This window comes from Oncorhynchus masou, chromosome 30 (genome assembly GCF_036934945.1).
Source record: "Oncorhynchus masou masou isolate Uvic2021 chromosome 30, UVic_Omas_1.1, whole genome shotgun sequence".
Classification (NCBI taxonomy): domain Eukaryota; kingdom Metazoa; phylum Chordata; class Actinopteri; order Salmoniformes; family Salmonidae; genus Oncorhynchus; species Oncorhynchus masou.
In genome coordinates this window covers 68363542-68377217 of record NC_088241.1, presented here as the reverse complement: position 1 = coordinate 68377217, position 13676 = coordinate 68363542, and the positions used below count along the sequence as shown (strand labels likewise).

At 47.6% G+C, this 13676-nt stretch overlaps 1 protein-coding gene across 2 annotated transcripts in view; it reads right to left on the bottom strand.

The window, feature by feature from the left end:
* plod2 (procollagen-lysine, 2-oxoglutarate 5-dioxygenase 2) overlaps positions 1 to 13676 on the bottom strand; it is a 128338-nt gene that overhangs the window by 74823 nt on the left and 39839 nt on the right. For both annotated transcript variants that reach the window (XM_064949681.1, XM_064949682.1), the window contains exons 2-3: positions 9718 to 9809; positions 3052 to 3188 (exon numbers count right to left, since the gene is read on the bottom strand). In XM_064949681.1, the coding sequence (XP_064805753.1) occupies positions 3052 to 3188; positions 9718 to 9809 (229 nt within the window). The remainder of the gene's footprint in view (positions 1 to 3051; positions 3189 to 9717; positions 9810 to 13676) is intronic.

Sequence of the window (13676 nt, the reverse complement as noted above, 5' to 3'; positions counted from 1 at the left end):
TTCCTGTCATTTCCTTCCAAGTGCCTTAAATGAGACTGTTATGTTTAATTAACTAAATTGACCCTCCCAAAATATGAACGTGGCTATCGGATGCATGCATCTGTACTCTGAGATGGCTTTCTGTAGCTTTCTGCAGCACATACAGTCCAAGAAAAACCACAATCAAAACTCTCTCATGTATGCTGCTGTAAGTGGCAAGGCCTACCACCTGGCAAGGGTTAATTATCCATCCTAGAAACCTTACAGAGAAGCCTTTGTGCCCATTTAATGAGATCTCAGGCAATAACAACACTACAGGAGCCAGCCAGTAACCCTGACACAACCCCTACCACCCCTACCAGTCATCCATAACACTACCCCCACCACCCCTACCATCATCCATAACACTACCCCTACCAGTCATCCATTACACTACCCCTGCCAGTCATCCATAACACTACCCCTACCACCCCTACCAGTCATCCATAACACTACCCCTACCACCCCTACCAGTCATCCATAACACCACCCCTACCACCCCTACCAGTCATCCATAACACTACCCCTACCACCCCTACCAGTCATCCATAACACCACCCCTACCACCCCTACCAGTCATCCATAACACCACCCCTACCACCCCTACCAGTCATCCATAACACTACCCCTACCATCATCCATAACACTACCCCTACCAGTCACCCATAACACTACCCCTACCATCATCCATAACACTACCCCTACCACCCCTACCAGTCATCCATAACACCACCCCTACCACCCCTACCAGTCATCCATAACACCACCCCTACCACCCCTACCAGTCATCCATAACACTACCCCTACCACCCCTACCAGTCATCCATAACACCACCCCTACCACCCCTACCAGTCATCCATAACACTACCCCTACCACCCCTACCAGTCATCCATAACACCACCCCTACCACCCCTACCAGTCATCCATAACACCACCCCTACCACCCCTACCAGTCATCCATAACACTACCCCTACCAGTCATCCATAACACTACCCCTACCACCCCTACCAGTCATCCATAACACCACCCCTACCACCCCTACCAGTCATCCATAACACTACCCCTACCATCATCCATAACACTACCCCTACCAGTCACCCACAACACTACCCCTACCATCATCCATAACACCACCCCTACCACCCCTACCAGTCATCCATAACACTACTCCTACCACCCCTACCAGTCATCCATAACACTACCCCTACCATCATCCATAACACTACCCCTACCATCATCCATAACACTACCCCTACCATCATCCATAACACTACCCCTACCATCATCCATAACACTACCCCTACCATCATCCATAACACTACCCCTACCAGTCATCCATAACACTACCCCTACCATCATCCATAACACTACCCTTACCACCCCTACCATCATCCATAACACTACCCCTACCATCATCCATAACACCACCCCTACCACCCCTACCAGTCATCCATAACACTACCCCTACCATCATCCATAACACTACCCCTACCATCATCCATAACACTACCCCTACAATCATCCATAACACTACCCCTACCATCATCCAGAACACTACCCCTACCAGTCATCCATAACACTACCCTTACCATCATCCATAACACTACCCCTACCATCATCCATAACACTACCCCTACCAGTCATCCATACAGGAGCCAGACAGTAAATATTCACACGTTTGGCTCACAGCTGGAGGGGTTAGGATTTGTTTAAGGGACATCTGGAGAATATGGGTCCAATATGGAGAAACTCGAAACCGTAACCTTTCAATGACCCCACAGTCTTAGTGGGCAGATTCCCTTCTTCTAGGAATCCAAGGCACTGACTATTCTAACACAAAGCACCAATGCATATTACATATGATGAGGAGTAAGATGAACATGGTCCAATTGACTGCTTTAGTTAACTAGTGATTTAGACATTTCAAATCAAATTGTATTTGTCAAATGTTCCGTGAAACAACAATGCAGTTCAAGAAATACAGTTAACCTCTACGGGAAAATTTCCCAGGACATAGACATATCTAATATGGGCAGAAAGCTTTAATTCTTGTTTATCGAACTTCACTGTCCAATTTACAGTAGCTGTTACAGTGAAATAATACCATGCTATTGTTTGAGGAGAGTGCACAGTTATGAACTTCAAAACATATTAATAAACCAATTAGGCAAATTTGGGCAGACTTGACACAACATTTTCAAAATATATACAATGGTTCATTGGATCAGTCTAAAACCTTGCACATACCCTGCTGCCATCTAGTGGCGAAAATCTAAATTGTACCTAGATTCCTAGGTACAATTCCTAGTTACAAAATCTATATAGGCATGTCTCTTGCATTTCAAAGATGATTTTCTTTTTTATTATATTTTACCAGATCCAGTGTGTTATATTCTCTTACACTCATTTCACATTTCCACAAACTTCAACGTTTTTCCTTTCAAATGGTACCAGGAATATACATATCCTTGCTTCAGATCCTGAGCTACAGGCAGGTAGATTTGGGTATGTCATGTTTGACGAAAACTGAAAAAAGGGTCTGACCCTTAAGAGGTGAGAATATTTACTAAATAAATACAATGAAATACAGGGGGTAGAGGTACCGAGTCAATGTGCAGGGATACAGGTTCGCCGAGGTCATTTGTACATGTAGGTAAAGGTAAAGTGATTATACATAGATAATAAATAGCGAGTAGCAGCATTGTAAAAACAAAGGGGGGGTGTTAATATAAATAGTGTCTGGGTAGACATTTGATTAATTGTTCAGCAGTTTTATGGCTTGGGGGTGGAAGCTGGTAAGGAGCCTTTTGGTCCTAGACGTGGTGCTCCGGTGCCACTTGCCGTGCGACAGCAGAGAGAACAGTCTATGACTTGATTCTTAGACAATTTTTTGAGCCAACTGAGGGCCTACATTTGAAGCATTTTAATCTTAAAGTAATACATTGGTAACTACTACATAATTGAATTCTCTCTGCCCCTCGGTGGTTTGATGTACAGTCCAGGTCATCCTACGGTCGCCGATTCTCCTACCTGTCAACAGACAGCACCACCAGGTCTTCTTGGTCCCTCAGTCCTTCCATGGCTTCCTTCAGTAGTCTCACCTTCTGTCCTCCTCCAATGGAGCGCCCCACATCCCCACCTCTCCACTCCTCTCCCATGCCCAGGACCTGTGGCAGAGAGACAGGGGACATGTCAGGGTCAGGGGTTAGAGATCAGGGGTTAGGGACCCCTGTGGGTTTCATCAATGCTCTTAGCACTGGCTGAGGACTGAGCACTAGCTGAGGCCTGACTGAGGAATGAGCCCTGACTGAGCCCTGACTGAGGAATGAGCCCTGACTGAGGACTGACTGAGGACTGAGCCCTGACTGAGGACTGAGCCCTGACTGAGGACTGACTGAGGACTGAGCCCAGACTGAGGACTGACTGAGGACTGAGCCCTGACTGAGGACTGAGCCCTGACTGAGGACTGACTGAGGACTGAGCCCAGACTGAGCCCTGACTGAGGACTGAGCCCTGACTGAGGACTGACTGAGGACTGACTGAGGACTGACTGAGGACTGAGCCCTGACTGAGCACTGACGGAGGACTGACTGAGGACTGACTGAGGACTGACTGAGGACTGAGCCCTGACTGAGGACTGAGCCCTGACTGAGGACTGAGCCCTGACTGAGGACTGAGCCCTGACTGAGGACTGACTGAGGACTGACTGAGGCCTGACTGAGGACTGAGCCCTGACTGAGGACTGAGCCCTGACTGAGGCCTGACTGAGGACTGAGCCCTGACTGAGGACTGAGCCCTGACTGAGGCCTGACTGAGGACTGAGCCCTGACTGAGGACTGAGCCCTGACTGAGGACTGAGCCCTGACTGAGGACTGAGCCCTGACTGAGGACTGACTGAGGACTGACTGAGGACTGACTGAGGACTGAGACCTGACTGAGGACTGAGCCCTGACTGAGGACTGACTGAGGACTGAGCCCTGACTGAGCCCTGACTGAGGACTGACTGAGGACTGACTGAGGACTGACTGAGCCCTGACTGAGGACTGACTGAGGACTGACTGAGGACTGACTGAGGACTGAGCCCTGACTGAGGACTGACTGAGCCCTGACTGAGCCCTGACTGAGCCCTGACTGAGGACTGAGGCCTGACTGAGCCCTGACTGAGGACTGAGCCCTGACTGAGCCCTGACTGAGGACTGAGCCATGACTGAGGACTGAGGACTGACTGAGGACTGACTGAGCCCTGACTGAGCCCTGACTGAGCCCTGACTGAGGACTGACTGAGGACTGAGGACTTACTGAGGACTGACTGAGCCCTGACTGAGCCCTGACTGAGCCCTGACTGAGCCCTGACTGAGCCCTGACTGAGCCCTGACTGAGGACTGAGCCCTGACTGAGGACTGAGCCCTGACTGAGAACTGACTGAGCCCTGACTGAGGACTGAGCCCTGACTGAGCCCTGACTGAGCCCTGACTGAGCCCTGACTGAGGACTGAGCCCTGACTGAGCCCTGACTGAGCCCTGACTGAGCCCTGACTGAGCCCTGACTGAGGACTGAGCCCTGACTGAGGACTGAGCCCTGACTGAGAACTGACTGAGCCCTGACTGAGCCCTGACTGAGCCCTGACTGAGCCCTGACTGAGGACTGAGCCCTGACTGAGCCCTGACTGAGGACTGAGCCCTGACTGAGCCCTGACTGAGGGCTGACTGAGGACTGAGCCCTGACTGAGGACTGAGCCCTGACTGAGCCCTGACTGAGCCCTGACTGAGGACTGAGCCCTGACTGAGCCCTGACTGAGGACTGACTGAGGACTGACTGAGGACTGAGCCCTGACTGAGGACTGACGGAGGACTGAGCCCTGACTGAGGACTGAGCCCTGACTGAGGACTGACGGAGGACTGACTGAGGACTGGCTGAGGACTGACTGAGGACTGACTGAGAACTGAGCCCTGATGGAGAACTGAGCCCTGACTGAGAACTGAGCCCTGACTGAGGACTGAGGCCTGACTGAGCCCTGACTGAGGACTGAGCCCTGACTGAGGACTGAGCCCTGACTGAGGACTGAGCCCTGACTGAGAACTGAGCCCTGACTGAGGACTGAGGCCTGACTGAGCCCTGACTGAGGACTGAGCCCTGACTGAGGACTGAGCCCTGACTGAGAACTGAGCCCTGACTGAGGACTGAGCCCTGACTGAGGACTGAGGCCTGACTGAGCCCTGACTGAGGACTGAGCCCTGACTGAGGACTGAGCCCTGACTGAGAACTGAGCCCTGATGGAGAACTGAGCCCTGACTGAGAACTGAGCCCTGACTGAGGACTGAGCCCTGATGGAGAACTGAGCCCTGACTGAGCCCTGATGGAGAACTGAGCCCTGATGGAGGACTGAGCCCTGACCGAGGCCTGACGGAGGACTGAGCCCTGATGGAGAACTGAGCCCTGACGGAGAACTGAGCCCTGAAGGAGAACTGAGCCCTGACCGAGGCCTGACGGAGGACTGAGCCCTGACAGAGAACTGATTCTGAATAACATTTATGTTATGCAAAGTCAGATTTAGTAAAGTTCGACAAGGGCATTGCCCCGGGAATCCTAAAATGACAGCAAACTATACGAGAGAGAGACGGTGCATGGTAGAACTAAACGAGAGAGACGGTGCATGGTAGAACTAAATGAGAGAGACGGTGCATGGTAGAACTAAACGAGAGAGAGACGGTGCATGGTAGAACTAAATGAGAGAGACGGTGCATGGTAGAACTAAACGAGAGACGGTGCATGGTATGACTAAACGAGAGAGAGACGGTGCATGGTAGAAATAAACTAGAGAGAGGCGGTGCATGGCAGAACAAAATGAGAGAGAGCCGGTGCACGGTATAACTAAACGAGAGAGAGACGGTGCATGGTAGAACTAAACGAGAGAGAGACAGTGCATGGTAGAACCAAACGAGAGAGGCGGTGCATAGTAGAACTAAACGAGAGAGACGGTGCATGGTAGAACTAAACGAGAGAGAGACGGTGCATGGTAGAACTAAATGAGAGAGACGGTGCATGGTAGAAATAAATGAGAGAGAGACGGTGCATGGTAGAACTAAACGAGAGAGAGACGGTGCATGGTAGAACTAAACGAGAGAGACGGTGCAAGGTAGAAGTAAATGAGAGAGAGACGGTGCACGGTAGAACTAATCAAGAGAGAGACAGTGCATGGTAGAACTAAATGAGAGAGACGGTGCATGGTAGAACTAAACAAGAGAGACAGTGCATGGTAGAACTAAACGAGAGAGAGACGGTGCATGGTAGAACTAAACGAGAGACGGTGCATGGTATGACTAAACAAGAGAGTGAAGGTGCACGGTATAACTAAACGAGAGAGACGGTGCATGGTAGAACTAAATGAGAGAGAGATGGTGCACGGTATAACTAAACGAGAGAGAGACGGTGCATGGTAGAACTAAACGAGAGAGAGACGGTACAAGGAATAACTAAACGAGAGAGAGACGGTGCATGGTAGAACTAAACGAGAGAGAGACGGTGCATGGTATAACTAAACGAGAGAGAGACGGTGCATGGTAGAACTAAACGAGAGAGAGAGAGACGGTGCATGGTAGAACTAAACGAGAGAGAGACGGTGCATGGTAGAACTGAATGAGAGAGAGCCGGTGCACGGTATAACTAAACGAGAGAGAGACGGTGCATGGTAGAACTAAACGAGAGAGAGACGGTGCATGGTAGAACTAAATGAGAGAGGCGGTGCATGGTAGAACTAAACGAGAGAGACGGTGCATGGTAGAACTAAACGAGAGAGAGACGGTCCATGGTATAACCAATTGAGAGAGAGAAAGTGCATGGTAGAACTAAACAAGGGAAACGGTGTGTGGTAGAACTAAACGAGAGACTGTGCGTGGTAGAACTAAACGAGAGAGACCGTGCGTGGTAGAACTAAATGAGAGAGACGGTGCATGGTAGAACTAAACGAGAGAGAGACGGTACATGGTATAACTAAACGAGAGAGAGAAGGTGCATAGTAGAACTAAACGAGAGAGAGATGGTGCATGGTATAACTAATCGAGAGAGAGACAGTGCATGGTAGAACTAAACAAGAGCGAGACGGTGCATGGTAGAACTAAACGAGAGAGAGACGGTGAATGGTATAACTAAACGAGAGTGAGGCGGTGCATGGTATAGAAATAAATGATTGAAATGTTGTGTGGTAGAACTAGACTAGAGAGACTGTGCGTGGTAGAACTAAATGAGAGAGCCGGTGCACGGTATAACTAAACGAGAGAGAGACGGTGCATGGTAGAACTAAACGAGAGACGGTGCATGGTAGAACTAAACGAGAGAGAGACGGTACACGGTATAACTAAACGAGAGAGAGACGGTGCATGGTAGAACTAAACGAGAGAGAGACGGTGCATGGTAGAACTAAACGAGAGAGAGACAGTGCATGGTAGAACTAAACGAGAGAGAGAGACGGTGCATGGTAGAACTAAACGAGAGAGAGAAGGTGCATGGAAGAACTAAACGAGAGAGAGACGGTGCATGGTAGAACTAAACGAGAGATACGGGGCATGGTAGAACTAAACGAGAGAGAGACGGTGCATGGTAGAACTTACGAGAGAGAGACGGTGCATGGTAGAACTAAACGAGAGAGAGCGGGTGCACGGTAGAACTAAACGAGAGAGAGACGGTGCACGGTAGAACTAAACGAGAGAGAGACGGTGCACGGTAGAACTAAACGAGAGAGAGACGGTGCACAGTAGAACTAAACGAGAGAGACGGCGCACGGTAGAACTAAATGAGAGAGAGACGGTGCAAGGTAGAACTAAATGAGAGAGAGGGTGCACGGTAGAACTAAATGAGAGAGACGGTGCACGGTAGAACTAAATGAGATAGACGGTGCATAGTAGAACTAAATGAGAGAGACGGTGCACGGTAGAACTAAATGAGAGAGACGGTGCATGGTAGAACTAAACGAGAGAGAGGCGGTGCACGGTAGAACTAAACGAGAGAGACGGTGCATGGTAGAACTAAATGAGAGAGACGGTGCATGGTAGAACTAAACGAGAGAGACGGTGCACGGTAGAACTAAACGAGAGAGACGGTGCACGGTACAACTAAACGAGAGAGACGGTACATGGTATAACTAAACGAGAGAGAAGGTGCATGGTAGAACTAAACGAGAGAGAGACGGTCCATGGTATAACCAATCGAGAGAGAGAAAGTGCATGGTAGAACTAAACAAGAGAGAGATGGTGCATGGTAGAACTAAACGAGAGAGAGACGGTGAATGGTATAACTAAACGAGAGCGAGGCGGTGCATGGTATAAAACTAAATGATTGAAATGGTGTGTGGTAGAACTAAACTAGAGAGACTGTGCGTGGTAGAACTAAATGAGAGAGCCGGTGCACGGTATAACTAAACGAGAGAGAGACGGTGCATGGTAGAACTAAACGAGAGACGGTGCATGGTAGAACTAAACGAGAGAGAGACGGTACACGGTATAACTAAACGAGAGAGAGACGGTGCATGGCAGAACTAAACGAGAGAGAGACGGTGCATGGTAGAACTAAACGAGAGAGAGACAGTGCATGGTAGAACTAAACGAGAGAGAGACGGTGCAAGGTAGAACTAAACGAGAGAGAGACGGTGCATGGTAGAACTAAACGAGAGAGACGGTGCAAGGTAGAACTAAACGAGAGAGAGAGAGAGACGGTGCATGGTAGAACTAAACGAGAGAGAGATGGTGCACGGTAGAACTAAACGAGAGAGAGACGGTGCATGGTAGAACTAAACGAGAGATACGGGGCATGGTAGAACTAAACGAGAGAGAGACGGTGCACGGTAGAACTAAACGAGAGAGAGACGGTGCATGGTAGAACTAAATGAGAGAGACGGTGCATGGTAGAACTAAACGAGAGAGAGACGGTGCATGGTAGAACTAAACGAGAGAGAGAGACGGTGAACGGTAGAACTAAATGAGAGAGAGACGGTGCATGGTAGAACTAAACGAGAGAGAGACGGTGCACGGTAGAACTAAATGAGAGAGACGGTGCACGGTAGAACTAAATGAGAGAGAGACGGTGCACGGTAGAACTAAATGAGAGAGAGACGGTGCACGGTAGAACTAAACGAGAGAGAGACGGTGCACGGTAGAACTAAATGAGAGAGACGGTGCATGGTAGAACTAAATGAGAGAGACGGTGCACGGTAGAACTAAATGAGAGAGACGGTGCACAGTAGAACTAAATGAGAGAGACGGTGCATGGTAGAACTAAACAAGAGAGACGGTGCATGGTAGAACTAAACGAGAGAGAGACGGTGCACGGTAGAACTAAATGAGAGAGACGGTGCACGGTAGAACTAAATGAGAGAGACGGTGCACGGTAGAACTAAATGAGAGAGAGACGGTGCATGGTAGAACTAAATGAGAGAGAGACGGTGCATGGTAGAACTAAACGAGAGAGAGACGGTGCACGGTAGAACTAAACGAGAGAGAGACGGTGCATGGTAGAACTAAACGAGAGAGAAACGGTGCACGGTAGAACTAAACGAGAGAGAGACGGTGCATGGTAGAACTAAACGAGAGAGAGACGGTGCACGGTAGAACTAAACGAGAGAGAGACGGTGCACGGTAGAACTAAACGAGAGAGAGACGGTGCACGGTAGAACTAAACGAGAGAGAGACGGTGCACGGTCGTTACCTTGACAGTGTAGTTGAAATAGTCGGCTGACTGTATGAAGCGGCGATAACCATCAGTCTCCTCTGTGGCAACGGTGAGGACCAACAACTTCTCTGGAAAGAAAGGAAAACAAAACATTAAACCAGATCAAGAAGTGTGTAATCATCATAATCATACAGGCAAATTAAACCAATAGACATTCATCCCTTTTATTGGTCCTATGTCCGGCATGATGGCAGTTGACCCAATTGCAAGGAAGGCCTGCAATTCTTACCACAGTGAAATGTTTGGATAAGGAAATAAAGGAACCATTTTATTGCTCTAAAGCCTGGCGTACATTTAAAGAAACAACTTGCACCAAAATATACATGTTATTTGATCCCTATAAAGTAGTGGGTATCCCGTTCCTCCCAGCATGATCCTGACCAACCCACAGACCGATGTCAACACATTGATGACTGCCTGGCGTAGCAGCACAATGACACGTCTTAACATCGAACGGACAGAACAGCTACATACAACATGAGGAATTTGTATTTTAAAGCATATTTCAGATAAGGTCATTTTATTATTGGGGTGATAGGAAGTACCCAGACCTCCAAGAACCCGGTCGCACTTACATTTCCTCTGGGTGTGAGGGCTGAGGCTGCGACCAGATACCTCCAGTAAGAGAAGTAAGAGAAGTCAACGCCACAGCCTCATGTGAAAACACATCAAACTGGGGGAAGAAGTAAGGACGGGGAGGGAGGTAAGAGCTGAGCTCTGATTGTTTGAGGGAACATTCCCTGAGAAATGTTACAAAAACATACCCTGGGTGGAAGGAGGGTGTATTCATTATAATTACAAATACTGCATTAATATCACTGTAGGGAAACACCTCCATCGAACTGATAACTCCATCTCACTGTAGGAAACACCTCCATCTAACTGATACCTCCATCGAACTGATACCTCCATCTAACTGATACCTCCATCTAACTGATACCTCCATCTAACTGTAGGAAACACCTCCATCTAACTGACACCTCCATCTAACTGACACCTCCATCTAACTGTAGGAAACACCTCCATCTAACTGTAGGGAAACACCTCCATCTAACTGATACCTCCATCGAACTGATACCTCCATCTAACTGATACCTCCATCTAACTGATACCTCCATCTAACTGATACCTCCATCTAACTGATACCTCCATCTAACTGTAGGAAACACCTCCATCGAACTGATACCTCCATCTAACTGATACCTCCATCTAACTGATACCTCCATCTAACTGATACCTCCATCTAACTGATACCTCCATCTAACTGATACCTCCATCTAACTGATACCTCCATCTAACTGATACCTCCATCTAACTGATACCTCCATCTAACTGTAGGAAACACCTCCATCGAACTGATACCTCCATCTAACTGATACCTCCATCTAACTGATACCTCCATCTAACTGATACCTCCATCTAACTGATACCTCCATCTAACTGATACCTCCATCTAACTGTAGGAAACACCTCCATCGAACTGATACCTCCATCTAACTGATACCTCCATCTAACTGATACCTCCATCTAACTGTAGGAAACACCTCCATCTAACTGATACCTCCATCTAACTGATACCTCCATCTAACTGATACCTCCATCTAACTGATACCTCCATCTAACTGTAGGAAACACCTCCATCGAACTGATACCTCCATCTAACTGATACCTCCATCTAACTGTAGGGAAACACCTCCATCGAACTGATACCTCCATCTAACTGATACCTCCATCTAACTGATACCTCCATCTAACTGATACCTCCATCTAACTGTAGGAAACACCTCCATCTAACTGATACCTCCATCTAACTGATACCTCCATCTAACTGATGCCTCCATCTAACTGATACCTCCATCTAACTGTAGGAAACACCTCCATCTAACTGATACCTCCATCTAACTGATACCTCCATCTAACTGATACCTCCATCTAACTGTAGGGAAACACCTCCATCTAACTGATACCTCCATCTAACTGATACCTCCATCTAACTGATGCCTCCATCTAACTGATACCTCCATCTAACTGTAGGAAACACCTCCATCTAACTGATACCTCCATCTAACTGATACCTCCATCTAACTGATGCCTCCATCTAACTGATACCTCCATCTAACTGATACCTCCATCTAACTGATACCTCCATCGAACTGATACCTCCATCTAACTGATACCTCCATCTAACTGATACCTCCATCTAACTGTAGGAAACACCTCCATCTAACTGACACCTCCATCTAACTGACACCTCCATCTAACTGTAGGAAACACCTCCATCTAACTGTAGGGAAACACCTCCATCTAACTGATACCTCCATCGAACTGATACCTCCATCTAACTGATACCTCCATCTAACTGATACCTCCATCTAACTGATACCTCCATCTAACTGATACCTCCATCTAACTGTAGGAAACACCTCCATCGAACTGATACCTCCATCTAACTGATACCTCCATCTAACTGATACCTCCATCTAACTGATACCTCCATCTAACTGATACCTCCATCTAACTGATACCTCCATCTAACTGATACCTCCATCTAACTGATACCTCCATCTAACTGTAGGAAACACCTCCATCGAACTGATACCTCCATCTAACTGATACCTCCATCTAACTGATACCTCCATCTAACTGATACCTCCATCTAACTGATACCTCCATCTAACTGATACCTCCATCTAACTGTAGGAAACACCTCCATCGAACTGATACCTCCATCTAACTGATACCTCCATCTAACTGATACCTCCATCTAACTGTAGGAAACACCTCCATCTAACTGATACCTCCATCTAACTGATACCTCCATCTAACTGATACCTCCATCTAACTGATACCTCCATCTAACTGTAGGAAACACCTCCATCGAACTGATACCTCCATCTAACTGATACCTCCATCTAACTGTAGGGAAACACCTCCATCGAACTGATACCTCCATCTAACTGATACCTCCATCTAACTGATACCTCCATCTAACTGATACCTCCATCTAACTGTAGGAAACACCTCCATCTAACTGATACCTCCATCTAACTGATACCTCCATCTAACTGATGCCTCCATCTAACTGATACCTCCATCTAACTGTAGGAAACACCTCCATCTAACTGATACCTCCATCTAACTGATACCTCCATCTAACTGATGCCTCCATCTAACTGATACCTCCATCTAACTGTAGGAAACACCTCCATCTAACTGATACCTCCATCTAACTGATACCTCCATCTAACTGATACCTCCATCTAACTGTAGGGAAACACCTCCATCTAACTGATACCTCCATCTAACTGATACCTCCATCTAACTGATGCCTCCATCTAACTGATACCTCCATCTAACTGTAGGAAACACCTCCATCTAACTGATACCTCCATCTAACTGATACCTCCATCTAACTGATGCCTCCATCTAACTGATACCTCCATCTAACTGATACCTCCATCTAACTGATACCTCCATCGAACTGATACCTCCATCTAACTGATACCTCCATCTAACTGATACCTCCATCTAACTGTAGGAAACACCTCCATCTAACTGACACCTCCATCTAACTGACACCTCCATCTAACTGTAGGAAACACCTCCATCTAACTGTAGGGAAACACCTCCATCTAACTGATACCTCCATCGAACTGATACCTCCATCTAACTGATACCTCCATCTAACTGATACCTCCATCTAACTGATACCTCCATCTAACTGATACCTCCATCTAACTGTAGGAAACACCTCCATCGAACTGATACCTCCATCTAACTGATACCTCCATCTAACTGATACCTCCATCTAACTGATACCTCCATCTAACTGATACCTCCATCTAACTGATACCTCCATCTAACTGATACCTCCATCTAACTGATACCTCCATCTAACTGATACCTCCATCTAACTGTAGGAAACACCTCCATCG